The sequence below is a fragment of the Trichomonas vaginalis genome, chromosome III (genome assembly GCF_026262505.1).
Source record: "Trichomonas vaginalis G3 chromosome III, whole genome shotgun sequence".
NCBI classification, from domain to species: domain Eukaryota; phylum Parabasalia; order Trichomonadida; family Trichomonadidae; genus Trichomonas; species Trichomonas vaginalis.
The window spans coordinates 6,068,492-6,088,320 of record NC_067205.1 but is presented as its reverse complement, the minus strand read 5'-3'; the positions used below and the strand labels follow the sequence as shown (position 1 = coordinate 6,088,320).

At 34.5% G+C, this 19,829-nt stretch overlaps 5 protein-coding genes and 2 pseudogenes across 7 annotated transcripts, besides 7 other annotated features; 3 read left to right on the top strand and 4 right to left on the bottom strand.

Annotated features, from left to right (window-relative positions):
• Positions 1-855: 855 nt before the first annotated feature.
• Positions 856-3,146, top strand: TVAGG3_0650450 (DDE endonuclease family; the record flags this gene model as incomplete). The annotated part of the gene is made up of 1 exon (XM_001315780.2): positions 856-2,850. The coding sequence occupies one exon, from the start codon at positions 856-858 to the stop codon at positions 2,848-2,850; it is 1,995 nt and encodes a 664-aa protein (XP_001315815.2).
• Positions 3,147-6,502: 3,356 nt separating this feature from the next.
• Positions 6,503-7,229: a mobile genetic element.
• Positions 7,230-7,472: 243 nt separating this feature from the next.
• Positions 7,473-8,448: a mobile genetic element.
• Positions 8,449-8,902: 454 nt separating this feature from the next.
• Positions 8,903-8,935: a mobile genetic element.
• Positions 8,936-9,508: 573 nt separating this feature from the next.
• Positions 9,509-10,812: a mobile genetic element.
• On the bottom strand, positions 9,589-10,716 carry TVAGG3_0650410 (annotated as a pseudogene). Its single transcript has one exon. A coding segment is annotated over exon 1 (1,128 nt).
• Positions 10,813-11,279: 467 nt separating the features above from the next.
• Positions 11,280-11,324: a mobile genetic element.
• A 197-nt stretch (positions 11,325-11,521) lies between these two features.
• Positions 11,522-11,559: a mobile genetic element.
• A 576-nt stretch (positions 11,560-12,135) lies between these two features.
• Positions 12,136-12,672, bottom strand: TVAGG3_0650370 (protein of unknown function, DUF4107 family; the record flags this gene model as incomplete). Its single annotated transcript, XM_001315781.1, has 1 exon — positions 12,136-12,672. One exon carries the CDS (start codon positions 12,670-12,672, stop codon positions 12,136-12,138), a length of 537 nt encoding a protein of 178 aa, XP_001315816.1.
• Positions 12,673-12,900: 228 nt separating this feature from the next.
• Positions 12,901-19,829: part of a mobile genetic element that runs on past the window's edge.
• On the bottom strand, positions 13,111-13,704 carry TVAGG3_0650360 (uncharacterized protein; the record flags this gene model as incomplete). Its single annotated transcript, XM_051241606.1, has 1 exon — positions 13,111-13,704. A coding segment is annotated over one exon (594 nt), but the record flags the coding sequence as incomplete, so codon positions are not given.
• On the top strand, positions 15,107-15,721 carry TVAGG3_0650350 (uncharacterized protein; the record flags this gene model as incomplete). Its single annotated transcript, XM_051241605.1, has 1 exon — positions 15,107-15,721. The coding sequence occupies one exon, from the start codon at positions 15,107-15,109 to the stop codon at positions 15,719-15,721; it is 615 nt and encodes a 204-aa protein (XP_051088192.1).
• Positions 15,948-16,295, bottom strand: TVAGG3_0650340 (uncharacterized protein; the record flags this gene model as incomplete). The annotated part of the gene is made up of 1 exon (XM_051241604.1): positions 15,948-16,295. The coding sequence occupies one exon, from the start codon at positions 16,293-16,295 to the stop codon at positions 15,948-15,950; it is 348 nt and encodes a 115-aa protein (XP_051088191.1).
• On the top strand, positions 16,744-18,000 carry TVAGG3_0650330 (annotated as a pseudogene). Its single transcript has one exon. A coding segment is annotated over exon 1 (1,257 nt).

The following is a 19,829-nucleotide window of genomic DNA, read 5'->3' as shown; positions in this document are numbered from 1 at the left end:
ATAAGTATAATTTCAAAATTTCTTTTTTTCACAAAAAAAATTGATAATTGAATGGAACAAATAGTTCATTTTTTAGATGTTTTCTTCTAAATACTGGCGCTTATACTAGATAGAAACTTCTATCGGTATTCTCGGCGTAATACTTTCGCCTGAGTGATGCTATCTCGGACATAGTCAGAGATTAATCTTTCGACGAAATGGTAGAAATATTTCTTTTGAAATATTTTAGGGGCTCTGAGGCACAGCCAGAAGGTCTCCGCCATTTCAACCGTACCTAGAAAATTAATCTCAATATATTATGTTGGGTCGTCGCAGTGATTCACTGTTAATCATCACTTTAGCGTTGCTTCGCCAGCTTTAGAATGTATCTAAAAAAGTAGTAATTAATAAAATCTGTAATTATGGAATATTTTACAGGCGTGAAGAATGTTAAAAAGTTCTAAAATTACGATTCTCGAACTTATTATTACTTTTGATTGGAATACTATTTTAATATTTCAATCAAAAATAATAATAAGTTCGAGAATCTAATTTTTACTTATGCACCAGTTAAACTTTTATTTTTTAAATAAACTATTTCTATTAAAAGATTTTAAACGTTTTTTTTAATTCTTCACAGTTTCTTAATTTCGAGTTTAAAATGATATATACTAGAATATATAGATATGATTAAATTGTATGAAAGATTTTAAACGTTTTTTAATTCTTCACAGTTTCTTAATTTCAAGTTTAAAATGATATATATTAGGATATCTAGATATGATTAAATTGATTGGGTTTCATTATTTATTAATTTTGAACTCTATTTCAAATTTGATAAGATTTTTATATCTTTTAATCACTTCATTTATCAACATGGATGAACCATGCGATGAAGATATCATCACCAAGATAAAAGAATCCAGAAGGGCGAACATTGTTGTTACTGTTACACCTGAGAATTCCGACACAGATGAAGAGCCATTAAATGAAGAAGAGGCAAAAGAGATGACATTGACCAATCCAATGCCCAGGTTCTCGATTTCAATATTCATCAGGATGCATCCAAAGCTCCAGCTCCGATCATTGTGCAACTTCACATATGAACAGTTGGAATACCTCGCTGACATTATTGAATCCAACTGTGGAAGGGCCAGAAGAGGAAGGAAGGTCAAATTTTCAACAATCGAGTCTCTCTTCCTCACGCTCACATATTACTGCACATACTTGCCCTATTCAGCATTATGTCCGTTGCTACATATTTCCCAGTCATGCTATTCCAAATTAGTTACAAGAACTACCAATGTTGCATTTCCAATCTTTGCGAGCTATTTTCTTCCCAATCACTGTCCACCGTTAACTTCAATGAAGAACAAATTTACAAACTTCCCTGATGCTGTTGCAGCTGTAGACAGCACTACAATTCCTTTCAACATTCCTTCGGTAAAGGAAGAGAGGCTTTATAGTTGGGATGAAAAAAACCACTGCAACGGTATTAAGCTCCAAGTCCTCGTGTCACCAGATGGAAAAGCCATACATCAAAACGTTGAGTTTATGGCTGCAGTCCATGACAAGAAGATTTTCGATTTGTCAAAAGTCTCGGATTTTTTGACAGTAAAGCGAGGATTTGATGATTACCAATATCCTGTACTTGCCGACCGGGGCTATATTGGAATCCAGAAATATCACCTTACTGCCGTGGTGATGAAGAGAAGCCACGAAGAAGCAGACGTTGAACGCAACAACGCCATTGCCCAAGACAGGCAGATTGTCGAGCGTTTCTTTGCACGTTTCAAGTCATGCTGGTCCTGCATGAAAAATGGTTTTCGAGGTGAGCGCACATCACTTCCTCTGATCATATCAGGTTTAGTCGGTTTGACAAATTATAACATTGATGGATCACCCCTGAATGATAATGAAGAGTTACTCCTTTTCGAAGATTTTACACCAACAAAGGTTCTTCCTTCAAGCGATACCGTCGCTGCTGTTGTTGCACCCTCCATGAAACCATCAAAGCGGAACATCATTGCTGTCGCTCATCAAGCTGTCGATATCATACAGTCATCACAAGAGGCGAACTACCTTTACCCAATTAAAGGTGGTATTGTTGGTCTTCATAATATGGGAAATACGTGTCATTTGAACGTATGTTTACAGGTTCTGTTCTACATATCCGAAGTGAGAACAGAAGTTTTGAAGGTTGCCAATCAGTCCTCTCCCATCGTAACAGAGATGTCAAGTATCTTTACAAATTTGAATTCATTGAAGTCCAAAGGATTAGTCTTCGTTCCCCATGAACTTGCCACATTACTTGGTAACTCAACATATGAGGCACAAGATTGTGATGACACGATGACAAGATTGATCACAGATCTCGCAGAGCAAATACCAGGAATCGGTCAACTCTTCCGAATCACTTACCGTGATAGTGCCAACGAACAAACAAATTGCTACTCGATTCACACCAGAATTGGAGAACCAGATCTCGATCATGCCATTCAATATCATTTGTCAACTACAAGGAACACATCATGGCCACAATTCTTGACTTTCGACATTCAGAGAGAGTGGCAGAATGATTCGATTCATCAAGTCATCTTTGACTTCCCGAAAAAGTTGACACTCCCAACAGTCGAAAGGCAAAGATATCAATTGATTGCAATTGTTGCCTATTGCAATTTTCATTACGTGGTCTTTTTGCAAAAAAGTGCATATTGGATCATGATCAATGATGAAGTCGCATACTCTGTTCCATCAACAGATATCAATGCATTGAAGGGATGCTCAACTGCTGAGATGCCACCTTTATGGTACAAGACTCTCGAACACAAATGGCTCGCAAAGATGCTCATTTATCGAATGGTTCAATGAAGAAAATCCATAACATTCTCCTAAGATTTTTTTTAATTTATCTCAATTAAAAATTTTATTATTACCTAAATTAATTTTGTAAACTATTTTTGAATAGTTTACAATTTATCCTAATGGGACCCATATGCTGGTTCAATTTCTGGTTTATCATCTAGATATATTATGAAAGCCACTCAAAGGGTGATTGATTTTAGGATGTTCTTAGAAGATTTTTCGTTCATTTATATTAATTTTGTATTCCCGATTTACATTCACTAGCAAATCAATGCATTTCACACTTTAAATGACAATTAAATTCTAAGACATTGCTAGAACTGCAATTTCCATAAAAATTTTTAGTGTAAATTGCTTAAATAAATAATTATTTTCATTATTTTTCTCCAACAAGCTTGAAAATCAAACGAAAACTTTACAAAATACTTATTTGAGGCGTGCTGAACCGTTGGGTGGAAATTGAATACCCACACTTCAGCATGGACCCTTCTGATGGAGATAGACCCAACATGTATATGGATGAATATTAGGACATTAGGTATAGATGAACATATATAGGAATGAGGACCACCTTGGGTCAGCATCAGATATCGAATTTTAGAACCATCTAATTTTCATTCAATATTCTATAGGTGCAATGTATGTTTCCTATATATAAAGGTTTGATAATAGTTAGGTCTCAATATAGATCTTTGGTCCCAATTTATATTATGAATATCATCAATTTGTGTGTTTTTAACATTATATATTATTATTGTGTTGATATAATGCTATATTATGTAGTGGTAGGTGTGTCTTGATATAAATTATGTTATTGATCGGGATATGAGTACAAATGCAAGTTATCCCGGGGTGAGGTCAGGGCTATCGCGTCCTAATTCATAGGAAGGGTTATCATGCCTAGTATGTGTGTGCTGTGCTATCCGTTTGTCCATTGGATGGCACAGCACACACAATCACAAGACAAAACCTCGAAGCGAGGAATAGTTCTTGTAAGGATGTGGTAACTATATACCTATCCTTACAAGAACTTGTATAGTGGAGCAATGTTTCGAATTGCTCCACTTTTCCTCCCATCGAGGTTATCCCGAGGTGAAGTCATAGCAATGGGGCTCATATTGATGGTGCACCATTGCTATGACTTGCACCTTCGTATGGTACTATCCATTATGAATTTTGAAATAATTTTGCAATTGAAATAATCTTAAATTTAACAAAAAAGGCCGAGAAGGGGGTCCTTTCTCAAGGTCAGGGCCCCTTCTAGTCTTTCTGGTGTCGGAAGGAGTGGCTTTTGCCAGTATTGCCGCTCCTTCCGGCATCATCTTTGCATTTCGCAATTGTCGCGGCAAGTGCATTCTGGCACCACAGGTGCACTTGCCGCGACATATGATTGCGAGTGTCTGCTGCTCAGCCCCGGATTCGCAGCAGACACTCGCAATGCGAACCAAAGTTCGCCAGAAAGACCGGGAAGGGGGTCCTTTCTCAAGGTCAGGGCCCCCTTCTAGTCTTTCTAGAACTGTAATTTGACTTATTTTGCCGAATCTCAGGGAAAACCGTCCGTGATTTGAACGATCTCCTGAGATTCGGCAAATTTGATTGTAAGCGAGGCTCTGGCCTTTGCTTGGGCCAGAGCCTGTATTTGTATGTCTTTCAGGGCCGAGTTCCTGCGAGACCGTCGACATGATCGACGATCATCGCAGAACTCGGCCCTGAGGATGAATTTTGCAGGCTCTGGCCTTTGCTTGGGCCAGAGCTTCGTATTTTCTACTTCCCAGGGCCGGATTCCACTCCTGCCGCCCGGGATAAGGGCGGCATTTGGGAAAGCCGGCCCTGGGGAATGTAAGCCATGCCCTGGCCTTTGCTATGGCCAGAGCCTGTATTTGCATGTCTTTCAGGGCCGAGAAGAGAGGAGATCGCCAATGATGTGGACGATCTCCCTCAAACTCGGCCCTGCGGATTGTATTTACAAGCTCTGGCCTCGGAAAAGGCCAGAGCTTCGTATGGACGTTCTCTCGGGACTGGATTCCTCTCCGGCCGCCCCGAATCAGGGCGGTCTTTGAGGAAGCCGGCCCCGAGGATTGTTTGCGAAGCTCTGGCTTTTCCTGAGGCCAGAGCTTGTGATTTTCGTTCAAAGCCAAGTTCCTCTCGGATCAGGCCTAATGAGGACGACCGTCGAGGAACTTGGCTCTGAGGGGATGAATTGTTGGCTCTGGCCTCGATGAAGGCCAGAGTTTTGAATGGAATGTTTTGATGGGATGAGCCTATGAGCAGTAAGCTCGTCCCATCAAAACATTCGTTTAAAAATTGAATTAAAAATTATCGTATGCATTCAAAAATTAAAACAATTAATATGTATAATATTATTATGTAATAATAATAGAATAAAATATATATAAAATTATGTAAAATTTTCAAAAAATATTGGAAAATGGAATTTTGAAAGAAAAAATAAGAGTTTGTATATGAAAAATTGATATTAGAAAAAATCTAGATTAGTAGAGTTAGATTATTTAGAATTTAAATGAGAAATGAATTATGAAAAAGGAAGATTAGAAAGAATTGTATATTTATAATTTAATAAAATGAAGGAATCGAACTAAGGAGTTTACAATTACAATACAATAGGACAATATATTGTAATTGTAAACTCCTTTCGAGAAACGATTTTCGAATGTGACATTCGTGCCACAAAGTGAAAGCTTTTCTCGAAAGGAGTTTACAATTACAATACAATAGGACAATATATTGTAATTGTAAACTCCTTTCGAGAAACGATTTTCGAATGTGACATTCATGTCAAACAATTAAGCAAAATTTCTTATCTGAGTACATGTATGCAGGGTGCCATGGAAAGACCCTGCATATATGCACTCAGATCGGAAACTTTGTTCACGATGTCACATCGTGGAACAAAAGTGGCAATATTCCCGATCTGAGTACATGTATGCAGGGTGCCATGAAAAGACCCTGCATATATGCACTCAGATCGGAAACTTTGTTCACGATGTCACATTGCGGAACAAAAGTGAGAGCAAACCGAACATTTTAACCACATTATAAGTTTATGTAAGGATAAAAATATAAATTCCCTGTCCTTGCACAAACTGTTGCTCGCTACGAAGTTTTGCTTTGTGATTGCGCGTGCAGAATCATTTTAAGCACATTTCAATAGCACAGAGCACATATAATATAATAAAACAATTTTATAACCTCATAATATAAAAATAAATGTTTTGAGTTCGCCATAAATTATGCATTCCCATTATTTTGGATCTATATACTTATTCCTAATAATATATATTATAACTCATATAGTACCCCTCAGATCTACTGTGATAATATAAAAAAACGATTTCTGTGTTAAGATATAATTTATCTCACATATCAAACTATGGATTTAACCTATAATAACACAAGAAACATATAATATATACATATGTCTATATGCGCACATGACAATTAGGCCTATATTAGATAATTTTTCGTTCACAATAATCTTATATATCTGACCAAAAACTCAGATTTGCCTGAGAGTTACTGAGGATAATCTCATATGTACCCTCTATCTTCCTGCTTAACCCTAGGCTCTAAGTCTTTCATTTTTATATGTATGCTGAACCTCGGGTATTCAATTTTTCCCAACGGTTCAGCATGATACGTTGAAGATCTTTCAAATCAATACGACAAATACATTTGTACACACTAGCATATTGTAGCAGTTTATATTACAAATAAAAATTCAGTATTTATTTTTATAACTTATTTTTTATTACATAGATTTTAATTCTAACCGAAAAATATTTCTAATCTATTTATATACATGTATTTTACTTAATGACATTGATGATATATGCAATTTATATGCACGTTTATCAATTATCAATATGAGCCATTGTATTGTTCATGGTAGTAATATTTGAATTTTAATAGTTGTTATCAACACCACGTAGCTTTTTGTCCTAAATTTATACTATTTGGTTCCGAAATAAGATTATAAATTTTTAAATTTAAATTCGACTTTTAAATACACTACTGATCGATTGCTTATATTGAGTTTCTGCTTTGCAAACAAGTTGAGGTTATAATTGTAAGTTTATTTGTATGAAATAAGAAATAATATATGTGACATTTGGATTTTTTGCTACCATTTTTCTAAACAGGTGGTAGTGAGTCATTCACTTAAATATTGAGTAATCTTCAATAATGTGTAACGAAGATTTCTCTGAAACCATTAAAATAACGTATATAAATAATCGTATGTCAAAATGTGTGCCTATTTCAATTTTGCACACATTTTGACAGAAATTTGAATGAAATTTAGAGGTTTTTCTTCAAATTTGAATGATGCTTGTCAGAAAAGTGTCAAAATGTGTGCAAATGTGTGCATTTTATCCATATCGTGACATTGCACCAATGTTGGATAAAAAAATATTGACAAAATTCAAATATTATTTCTAATAAGTTTTATCGCATATTTATAGATATCATAATTATGATATCTTAAATATTGATGGATTTCTATGGGTTAGGATCTTTCATCATGACATCAGTGGCAGTACATTTTTTTCTAAGGATAAAGAAGTTGCATTTCAACAACTTGTCTACACAAAATCTAAAAACATCTTTAGTCTCGTAAACGAAAAAGGGGATTTGACTCCGTCAAATCCCCGCTCACAAAAAGTGGACTTTACATGTCAAATTTTATATGCATGTAATGTCCACTTTTATGAGTTTTAGGAAGGAATTGGAAGCCATGAGTTACTGACATTGCATCAGTATCTCATAGCCTCCAATTCCTTCAAAAATGGGAGAAACTTTGTCCGAATAGTTTAACATTCGGACAAAGTTTCTCCCATTTTAAGACGGAATTGGAGGGTAAGAGATATACCATATGAATGTATATCTCTTACCCTCCAATTCCTTCTAGAAAGTGTCCAAACTTTGGGTTAATTGCAAACTATTAACCCAAAGTTTTGGAACTTTCAAGTGGAGATGGAAGGCTTTGGGGTATACATTAATATAATATACCTCAAAGCCTTCCATCTCCACTACAAATGGGAGAAACTTTGTCCGAATAGTTTAACATTCGGACAAAGTTTCTCCCATCTTTCAATGTAATTGCTACCTGTGAGGTACTGACTTGAAGTCAGTGCTTCACAGGTAGCAATATCCAAAAATTTAAAAACATTTTATCAGTTCGTTAGAGAACTAGAGCCTCCTAGGTACTGAACCAGAATTAGTGCCTAGGGGACTCTAGTGATCTATATAAATCTGAGAAACTTTGAGGAAATTGTTCGACATTTCCTCAAAGTTTCTCAGCAATTTAGCGAGGAATGTTCGTTATCGTGTAGATATTTATAATATATACATGATAACAAACATTCCCCGCTAAAAGATGTAAAATCTTATAAGAAATAATTGCAAAAGAATAACAAATTGCAACAAATTTTATATGAAACTGAACCTTATGAGGTAGTGATTCAAGATCACCGCCTCATAAGATTCAGTTTCAATCTCAAGTATCTCAAAAGTAAGGCTCTATTTTTTGCCATGTAAAGTGTTACTTTTCTGTCAAACCGTTTTTATTGTTTTCGTTTACAACATTAGTGTCATGGGATTTATTGATTCAACATTCAAAATTAACTCGAAATACAACATTTTACTTCGTTATGAGAAAGAATTACCTCACGATTATTATTATTTTAATCAATCAAACTTTCCATTATATGCAAATCAAGCAAAAGATGTTTCAATTCATTTTATTAATGATGATTGTCCAGAATCAACTAAGGATGCAACACATGCTTTCAATGGTATGATTAATACTTATTGGCCAATTTCGAATAATCAAATTCCAGGACCATATTGTGGTCACACTGGCACCATTTATAAAGGCGTAACCCAAGTGGATCTTTGGATACAATTCCTCGATTTTAGGGTATTAAAGAAATTTCCATTTTATGAAATATGTTCTAACGTGAATAATCCATATGATTTACAATATCTTATTCATATATTATATTTTATATTGTTATGCTAGAAATGAATAAAAAGAATGTTAAGGGTGAATTTACGACTTTCTGACATTATCTTAATTTTTTGACATCAAATTAAAAAATAAATATGTTTGAACTTCAAAAAATGTTCAGCGGATATCGATAAAAAAGTACAATACTACCCGTAAAAAATTCTGAAGTTTTGGGGTTTTACATGGGGGTGGAAAAAATGCGCAAAAAAGATTATTTAAAATTGAATCTGCGCATATTTTGCGCATTTGAAAAAAAAACGCTTACATCTTTTGACTACTTTACGCGGATAGATTTTTAAACGCTCAAATATTGCGCAGTTTGAATGTAAAATAATCGTTTTTGCGCATTTTTTGCACTTGTAAGAAAACCCAAGTTTGAATCAACTCTGAAGATCCAATGTTTGCATTATTTTTTATAACAGTATTCAACTTCAATTATCAGTGTCACATTTTTGGCAAAATTGCGCAATATGAATGATCTATCTATGTAAATTTCTTAACATAATTGATCGGAAAGGATAAGCATCATTAGGTTAGAAAATGATGGTTTTACAATTTAAAAAGAATCAGAAATCTCAAAAACTGTCAAAGGAGATATAAACATTAAAAAATAGGAATTAAAAATATAGCATGATATAGGGTGTCCAAAGGTGTGTTTAGCACAAACCTGAATACTGCGAATAGAAATAAACAAGTTACATATATATAAAGTTTATTTAAATATAATCACCATCGGATTCAATCACGCGTTCGCAGCGATCGATCCAGGCTTGAAAGACACGCTTTAAATCATCATGAGAAAATTGCTCAAATTGCTCTCTTACAAAATTTTCAAGATCATCTGGACTCGCGAATTCGCGTCCTTCAGCTCTCTTTTTTAGCGTGCCGAATAAATAAAAGTCAGAGGGTGCAATATCAGGTGAATAAATTGGGTTTGGAACAACTTTGACATTGTTTTCCACCAAGTAATTCATTACCTTATGACTTTTGTGAACTCTTGAATTATCAAAATGAATTGCAAACTTTTGTTTTTGTTGTTTGGATTTCTCAAACTCATCAGAATTGATAATTTGAGTAAGAACATTGTCAATTAGATACTGAGCATTCATCGTATTAGGTTTTTGAAGAATATCAATTGCGATGATGCCATTCACGCCCCAAAAAACCGACAACATCATCATTGGTGTGTCAATTTTTTCTTCGGGAATGTTTGCGGATTTTCATCCTTCGGGATCCACATGATTTTGGCTTCTGTTGCATATTGAAACCAAGACTCGTCCCCTGTTACTAAAAAGCGAAACTTCTTGGATTGATACGCACCCAATATAGAGAGGAGCTCTTTCGAAGATTGGACTCTAGATTTTTTTTTGAACTGAATTAAGGTTGTGCGGAACCCAACGTGTATACGCTAGTTTGTAGTTCAAATAATTGTGCAGATAATAACTGACTGTTGTACGTGGTATCTTTGTCATCTCCTCTATCCTTCTGAGTGATGCTCTTGGGTCGTCATCTAGCGCTTGAAGAATTGCTTTGATTTTTCTTTGATCCGGCGATTTTTTGTCAATTTTTATGATGGGCGCCTTTTTGTTCATGAAGTGATACATCCTAACATGATACGTTACAGTGGAATAGCTAGGAGCATCCATACCGAAGCATTTTACCAATGTCTCGTAGATTTTTTTACAGTCTTTGCATTTTTTTGCAAGAGCGAGGATGTTTTCTTTATGATTCATTAAAAAAATGAAAAAAATCCCGCCAAAATTTCCCGCGAAACCGCCTCTTGTCTCAAAATTCATTTTATATCCCGGCATGGCGCCAAAATACAACATACTCATCATATACATATATTCATATTTTTTATTATATATTTATAATCAGCATATATCTCCTTTAATAGTCTCATATAGAGCGCTGTGCTAAACGCACCTTTGGACACCCTATATTATTTGATATTTAACATTTTGCGTAAAATTAGATAATTTAGTAATTCTAATAAAACCGTTTCCTTGATTTCCTGTCACAACTTGTCCTGTTGGCGATATAAATTGTTCGTTTCCAGATCGTAAAGTGCAATTTGTCATGAAGTAATTTTGATCAAGGAGACATCCAGGTGGAACGTAAGAAAAAGAATCAAGAGTTAAAATAAATCCAGAACCTCCACCACCAGCTCCATTAAGATAATTGCCTGATCCACCTCCATACCAACCTCCACCACCAGTCCAGCACAAAGATTATCGCCTAATGCATCACCTCCCTTTTCAAATTTTCCATAGCTTGAGGTGGCTGTATTCCACCATCCGCCCTTTGAAGAAGGACCCATCTTGCCACCTTCGTTCTGTTTTCCCCCGCTTCCATCAGTTTTAACCTGGCCATCACTTGTTGACCTTGGATTGGAGCCCCCTATTAAGGCTCCGGTCCCACCCTCTCAATTTTAAAAGTTTTAATATCTCCACCAATATGAGTTTTTGATACTTTTATTTAAGTATATAATATCATTATGTAATACACTATAGTATAGTATATTTAAACTGAGTATTACCATTATAGTTCATCTTATCTGAGAATTCGGTATTTTGACAAATTTCAACTTTGACCGGTAAAACTATTTATTATCAAAAAAGCCCACGACATTTTATAGCATATTAGTGATGTTATAAACAGAAATTCATCAAAAGTGACACCTCAGAAAAGCTAAAATATTGAATTTTTGGAACTTTTGATAGAGCACGTTTTTAAATATTAATTAAAGTAAATGTATATTTTGTAAAGATTCTTTTTAATAAAAAAATAAAATTTTGAAGAAGAACACAAAATCTTCTGAAAAATAATATCACATAAACTCATATTATTTTCTAATATATAACTATTTTATATAAAAATCAAAATCAATGATCTTAAAAGCGAAGGATAAACCTCAAAATTTACGAATATAATGAGTGGGAATATAATGCTTATCTATCATAAAACCATATGAAATATCAATTTTTGCTTTACGCCTAATTTTTGACGACAATTAGCAAAAAATGTTAAATGTTAACACTCAGTCCATTTGAATATGAAAAATAAAATTGACTTTGATTAAATGTTTTTATTTATCATGCAATTCTTCTTGCGACCAAAGATTTGAATAAAAGTTCAAAAAATAAGATAGCTTAAAAAATAATATACGGTAGTGTTTACTAATAGATGAATAGTATATAAATTCTATTAAAATGGATTTGATCCAAAAAAATATATAAAATTTGATCATAAATAAAATCGTTTTAAATTACTTCTTCATTTAAATTATAACAATTATTTTTGGTTTTATATTTTTTTTTAGTTGCTTTCTTCACGTCTGTCTCCAACTTGACTGTCTTTCTTCTTCGTCCGTAATGATACCAGTTACTTCCACCAGTCAATGGGTCAAATGGTCGTTCATAAGGGTTTCCATACATTCCATAGGGACCATACGGAAGAACTACTGGTGGAGGAAGAGTTCCATCGACTCTATTTAAATGCATTGTTTCACCTTTCATCTGGTCATTAAAGTCTTTTGCGTGTTTTGCAAACTCGTCGTCCTTTCCTAAAGCATTTTCTGACTCAGTCGCAACCAAATTGGATGCTTTATTTATGAGCCCTATTTTATTTAATCTTAACTTCTTTGCAACCCAGCCTCCAATCTTCCCTTTATTTGCATCTAATGTCTTCGAAACCCTTCCTCCACTCATTTTATTTACTGCGTCATAAGCTCCAAGTGCTTTTGCTCCAAATGCTAATGCTTTTGTTCCCATTGCGCCTAAAACTGCCCAAGCTACCATTTACACCATATTAAAATCATCTCTCTTCAATATTATCTCATAAAAGTTCTCGTTACTGGAGAAAGTCAATGAAACATAAGCGTTCTCACGGGCTTCGCCCTCACCGCTTTGCGGTCTATCTAACTTATTTCTTATATCATCTATACGCTTCAAAATGTCTGAACAATTGCTAACATCTTCTACAACAGTTATTTCATCATGAATGACCTTCAAGAACAAGCTCATTTAATATGCTATTAAAATCATCTCAATAATGAGTCCATCCTTTCCATCTTTAGGTAGCACAACATCTTTCATTGAAGAAGGTTCGACAAGTCTTATGTTAAACTTACTGACAAAGTTTGTTATACTATAATGCTTCGGTGGCGAATACATGTAGTTTGAAAGACATAATATAGATTCTTCAGCAAATTCACTTATACTGGATTTTATAACAATGTTCTCACGAGACCAAATACCACCAATTGACAATCTTGTAAGCAATCCTGCTGAGCCTTCAACTGTAAACGTCGATGGTAACATTCCACGAAGGTCATCTATTGACATCTTTGAGTCACTGAATTTAAATATTTTCTTAAAGCAATCGTCATTATCTAACCATGCAATAGCTTTGAAGTTTTCATTCGAATATACATCTGCTTCATTAAATGTAAAACCTGACTTCTTTGCAGAGATGACTTTAAAATCTATTGAGTTTGTTTCAAAATTATATACTATGGTAACTTCTGAAGGTAATGGATGTCCTTCCACAGTCAGTTGTTCTCTCACTACCATTTGAAGCTTTGTGTTAAAAACTTTCATGTCATCTCCTGTGTCTAGGTTCACATACACAGCAACAGGAAAACTATCTTGCTTCTTTGTTTCATCATTATATCTCAAAACATTAAAGTTCTTCAATAATATTGTTCTTCCTGCTGGAATACTTCGAACCTGTCTGATTTCAATAGCTTTCTCACCTCCTACATACTCTACCCAGTGCCTTGGATATTCATAAGTATACTGACTTTCTTGAATTTTGGTTGGTTTCATCATAACGTGTTCATAGTATATCTTTATACTCTTGTCAGTTAGACTCGGTGCTATGTTCTGAATATTTCTGACTTGCATTTTTAATGGAGATAAAATGAAGCATTTAATACATGACGTAGATGAAGACATGAATGAAACTACAGACAAACTTAACTCTTCTCTTATTCTTCCTTTCAGTAAAGATTATGAGTTCTGTTCAAATGGTGTGTATTTCTATTGTGGAAAGATGGGTTCAGGTAAGACATTTAATTTAATTCGTCATATACTCATAACAGAGCGTTTAGGAAACGACTCTTACTATGACCAAATCATTATATCAGCAACTTCAGACTCTATGGATTCAACAGCGAAAACATTTATGTCAAAAGTTCAAGCCTCTGTCGTTAAAGTTCCAGACAGTGAACTCATTGAATTTCTTCAACGTTACATTCGACGTAAGAGAAAATATTATGCCATCGTTGAATTTATACAGTCAGGAATGCAAAAGACTTCTGAGGAGATGGAAAGAATTATTGACAAACACCACTTACGTCAATACTCAGGAGTTTACGATATGAAACGACTTACAAACTACATTCTATCAAAACTTTCAAAATACCCCTTCAAAAAATATCCTTCAAATACTTTGTTAGTTTGCGACGACTTCGCCGGAAAAGGTTTAGTGTCAAAACCAGACTCACCATTAGCTAATATCATTACTAAAGTCAGACATTACCATTTAACTGTAGCAATACTTATGCAAACATGGAGGTTTTTAGCTTTAAACATAAAACGTCTCATAACTGACTTCGTTATCTTTCAAGGTTTCTCACGTTATGATATTGAACTCATTTGGAAACAGTCAGGTATAACATTACCTTTTGAAGAAATTTGGGAAGCATATAAGTCTCTCATCTCTCCTCGTTCATACCTTGAGATTCATATCATGACTAATACCATTAAAGTCAAAAATATTCCATGGGAACGACCAACATTGTTTTAAAGTTTAACCTTCAATTGACTGATGGTAAACAAATTCCATGCATCTCTGTCGCCATTTCTGTTAATATTTTTGCTGTCATTCATATCATCCACTTCTCCATCTGTTAACTTTTGAGGATATGTGTTAGAATAGCTGTTCTTAAATGAAGGCTTTTCACCTTTGAGAGCATAAACTCTATAACTTTCTGCATACTTTATGTTTGAACCTCCTGAGCCATCATTGACATAAATTTTTATAGGCTTCCACCCTTTGTTCATGTTCCTGCTTCTTCCCTTAGCTCTTTTGTTCAGTAGTTCTACATCTTTATACACAGCTCCTGTCTCAGTGAATTCAACAATATTTTCATTCGTTAGCTTTACATTCAAACCCTTGTCGAGTGTATTGTTCATTTCATACATATAAAAGGTTTTTATTCTATATGAAATGAGAAGCAAATCCATCTTAGCTGGTGCCGTTAATGTTCCAATTGAACCAACATCAAATGTTGACTCACGAACGACAAACAATATTGTCATAAAGAACTATAGTTCGGAGTGTTTGAAAGAACCAGAACCAGAACTGAAATCCGTGAATTTAAACTCAGCTTCAAACGCTAACGCTACATCAGATGTTAAGTTAGAGTATCCACCACTGGACCAAATTCTTTCAAGAGAAGCCAACGACAATCCTTACATAAATGTTCAAACAAATCCTTCAGATAACGTAGACCATTACCTTCTTCAGTTATACCAAACAATTTTACTCAAAGACGATAAGAAGCTTTTGACAAATCTTATAAGCAAGAACCAAATAATTCTAACAAAGGAGGACCTTGAAAATGTTATCTCACGAATAACAGGAAAGCAATGTGTCATTGACTATCTCGACCCTGAAATCGAATGCTGTGGTCAAACGCCACCATTCATGAAAATAGGTAACATCCGCATCATTGAAACACCAGGAACTACAGGAGTTGAGTTTAAGTATAAATATTCGAACGAGTATACAAAACTTTCAACAGAATATAAACTTTGCTTGAAATATGTTTTAGTAAATTAAAGCAATTTGTAATATCTGTCCAAAACTTCTTCAACAGTATCGAACTCATCTTCATAATGCAAACCTAATCTTATTGACTTGGTGCAGTTTTCACTAACACAATATAGCGCTTTGCGCTCGGCGCCTTTGACGCCTTTTTCTGTTCTCTTGACTGACATAACTAACTCATTTGTTTCATCAAACAGCAATAACCAAAGTTCATGACCTAATACATAACATTCATACTTTATATTTTTAGCTCTGAGTTCTCTTGTAAGCTGTTGCATTTAATATTTTCTAAAAAGTCAACTTCAACAGTCATTCGCACTGGTGCCTTCAGTTCTACAGGCTCGCCTTGAAAGTCAACAAGTCTGAATTGCATGTCTTTCAAATTATGAGGACTAATGCGAACCCATTTACCTAAATGAGTTGCTATGACAGGAACGTTTGGAATGAACATTGAATTGACTGCATAACAGAAAGATTTATATTCTACTGAACCTTTACTATTAACTCCTGAAATACCTGTGACATTAGCTATTTTTGACTCAATGTATAAACAATTACCATAACATACGTATGGAACAGATTTCATCTCAATCGTTTTGTCAACACTTTTCAAAGGAAATGTCATATATGGTATGCTCCCAGAAGCAATTGAACTCTATGACTCATTCGTGTTATCTTAAACTCCTTTGCATAACTGAACTTCAAAACTCCTGCAATAAGTTTAACATTCATTAAGTTTTCTTCGTTATCCTTGTTTATTGTAGTATTTATGAGAGCATTTAACACTCCAGCTAATGTTTCCATCTTATATTCTACATTATTGTGAAATCTTATTTCGTGCTTCTTTCCATCTATTTCAAACTTCATGAAATCTGTTTCATCTGTTATGACAAAAGTTGCGATAGTATTGAAGTCAACAACTCTGAAAGCAAGTGCTTCATTCTGTAGACCTAAGTTTGTTTGAAGCTTTACTGTTCCATATTCGTTTGGGTCTGTACTTTGCAAATAGAACAACATTTTATTCTCATTAAAATATGACTATTGCTGCATATGCGTATGAAACAAATGAAGCAAGAAGAGCACATGAACTAGTAAACGAAAACTCAACTTTAACCATTGAAGGCAATGATTTAGTCATTGACGATGGAAAAACTAAAAAAGTCATTGATTTCGATACTTTTAACACTTATGACCCATTCATTACAACAAGCAAAGTTCCTATTATAAATGATGGAACGGTGCAATATATAAATTCTACAGTAGATGCCTCATTAGTGAAAGTATTAAATGTTCTCATTGAATTGTTAAAGAGCTTTCGATTTGACGACAACATTAAATGCCTAAAGAATTTAGTCATGAATGAGAAACAAATTCTCGGCGTTGCTGGTAGCAGTAATGATGTACACCTTATGACATTAGAATATTATAACGAACATAAAGATGAACTGAAAGGAGAGAAGGGTGACACCGGACCTCAAGGACCTCAAGGAATACAAGGAATACAAGGACCTCAAGGCGAAAACGGTTTGGATGGAAAGGATGGAAAGGATGGAAAAACTGCTAAATCATGGATATGGGACCTTATAAATACTGGTTTAACAGCTGCTTCATATGGAGTTCTTCAATACCAAATCGGAAAGATATGGGCGGTACTTGGTGAAGAAGTTTTAAATGACGTTAAAAATGCTTTGAACTTCATTTCAAATGGTTCGGATACTATTAAAACTTTATCTGGTTGGATGCAAGAAACAAGGAGTCAAATAGATACTGTAAGACGTATAGCAAACAATGCACGTACGGGATTGGATACTTTACGAGAAGCACAAAATACACTAAAGGAAGCAAATGATATTCTTGGCTCAGTATCAGACATGCATGAAGATTGGCTTAAAGGTATTGACAAATCTTTAAAAAATCACAGTCAGTCTATTGCTGACTACAAGAAAAGTATAGATTTTTTACATAGTGCTATGGATGTACATGATGGAAGCATAAGGAACTTACTTAATGCTAACAATAACTTACCAGGAACTATTAAAGCATTTATAAAGTCCTTTGTAAAACCTGGTGCTCTAACATTTAGGTCTTTGAGAGCAAGAGCATTGAAGTCAAGAGATGCAGAAACTCCAACAAACCTACAGAAGGAACTGAAAACAACAGAAACTCCAGAAGAACCACCAAAACCAACAGCTAATGAAATATTGTTCGAATATTTTCAAGGTACTCTGTTCTCATTGCATACATTCAAGAAATACTTAAGAAAGCAGACTTGACTTTAGGAGATGATGAAAGTTCTGTATATCTTTCGTTCCAGTTTCAAATAGCAGAACTTTTTGAGACAGATATGCTTAATGTATGACAACATCTCTGATTTCACAAGATATGATGACGACCATGACCCCGAACACGGTGAAGAAGAAGTTTTACAAACATCCATTAAGACAGGAAAGGTTTTAACACAAAGTCTCATTATTGACACTAAAGATGGCGAAGTGGACGTTCTTCAAGAGCTGAAGAAAAATACTTCTTCGGGAGGTGGTGGTAGGCATGAACTTGAAATAAATGAGATAGAAGAGAAATTACCGAAAAGCAGATAAAGAACATAAACACAATATCTCCGATATAAATGAACTTCAAGCTACATTAAATAGTAAAGCGGACAAAAATGAACTTGACGCAATGAACAAAGTTTTGAAATCTCATAAACACAACATCTCCGATATAAATGAACTTCAAGCTACATTAAATAGTAAAGCGGACAAGAACCATGTTCATTATATAAGTTCAGATGAACAGATTATAACGGACTATCATGGATATTTAACACGAAGTGATGAAGCGAAGACAAAAAATGTTAATGAAAAGATATAAATACATTCGTGCTAAAGGTTATGACATAAGCTGTACTGCTTACAGTATGATGTAGCTAAAGCACCAGAAGCATTTGGTTATACCGGTGAAATTTATGCCTCTACTTTCAATGTTAACGGGTATTAGTTGAACCAAGATTTACTTTGAGAGTTAAGGCAAAAATAACGTTTGAAGATGCTATTTAAACGTAAAGCTGACAAAGTTGAACTCGAAGCAACGAACAAAGTTTTGAAATCTCATAAACACAACATCTCCGATATAAATGAACTTCAAGCTACATTAGACAGTAAAGCTGACAAGAACCATACACATAAATCCTTCACTACTGTTAGAGCAGACGACATAATATTGAACTTGACCTTGGTTCAAGTGCACATTAGAAAATCCAAGTACAAGCGTAAAAGATACTCTTAACAGTTTAGATAAGAGTTGCAGGAACATTGAAAGTCATGCCAGAAACTTTGAAGCACATGAACTACCAACAATGTTAGATAAGAAAGCAGATAAAACTTATGTGGATGCAGAACTAACAAAGAAATTTTCGAAACCAGATACAATGACATTTACAACAGAAATTATAAATGGTGAACCAGCAACTCCATTTGAATTTGTTAGAGGTCTTCAACCAGATACTTTTGAATTTTTCTTGGATAATTCTATTGAACTAACATTACATTATAAAAGTGGAACAAATGCAACATTTCATCCGGGAGATACATTCAAATGGTATTTAATGACATAAGTTCTTTAGATATGTTTATAGAGTTATGAGCATATATGATTTAATATATCCTATAGGAGCTGTTTATACGTCTATGAATCCAATAAATCCAAACACTTTATTTGGTGGTAGATGGTATGAAATAGTTGACAGTTTTCCATTCTACACTAATACGCAGTCAATGAAGATGGGAGGTTCAAAGAAAATAGGTATGAAAACCTTCCTTCACATATGCATAGGTTCAGTGGAAGAACATCTGTGGAAGGAAACCATTCACATTCAATAACAAAAAGAGGTTATACAAATCTTGCAGCGGGTTCGGATAGACAGGGAATGTAGATAATATTTCAACTGACCAGTAGATTCAAGCCACAGGTATTTCTGTGGAACCGCAGGAAATCATACACATGTTGTAGCTGGTATTACAGACCCAGCAGGTAATGGAAAAGATTATATGCCTCCTTATATAACAATGCACGCTTGGATACGAGTTGGTTAAACTCTTTAACTTTACATAAATGAGCTTGA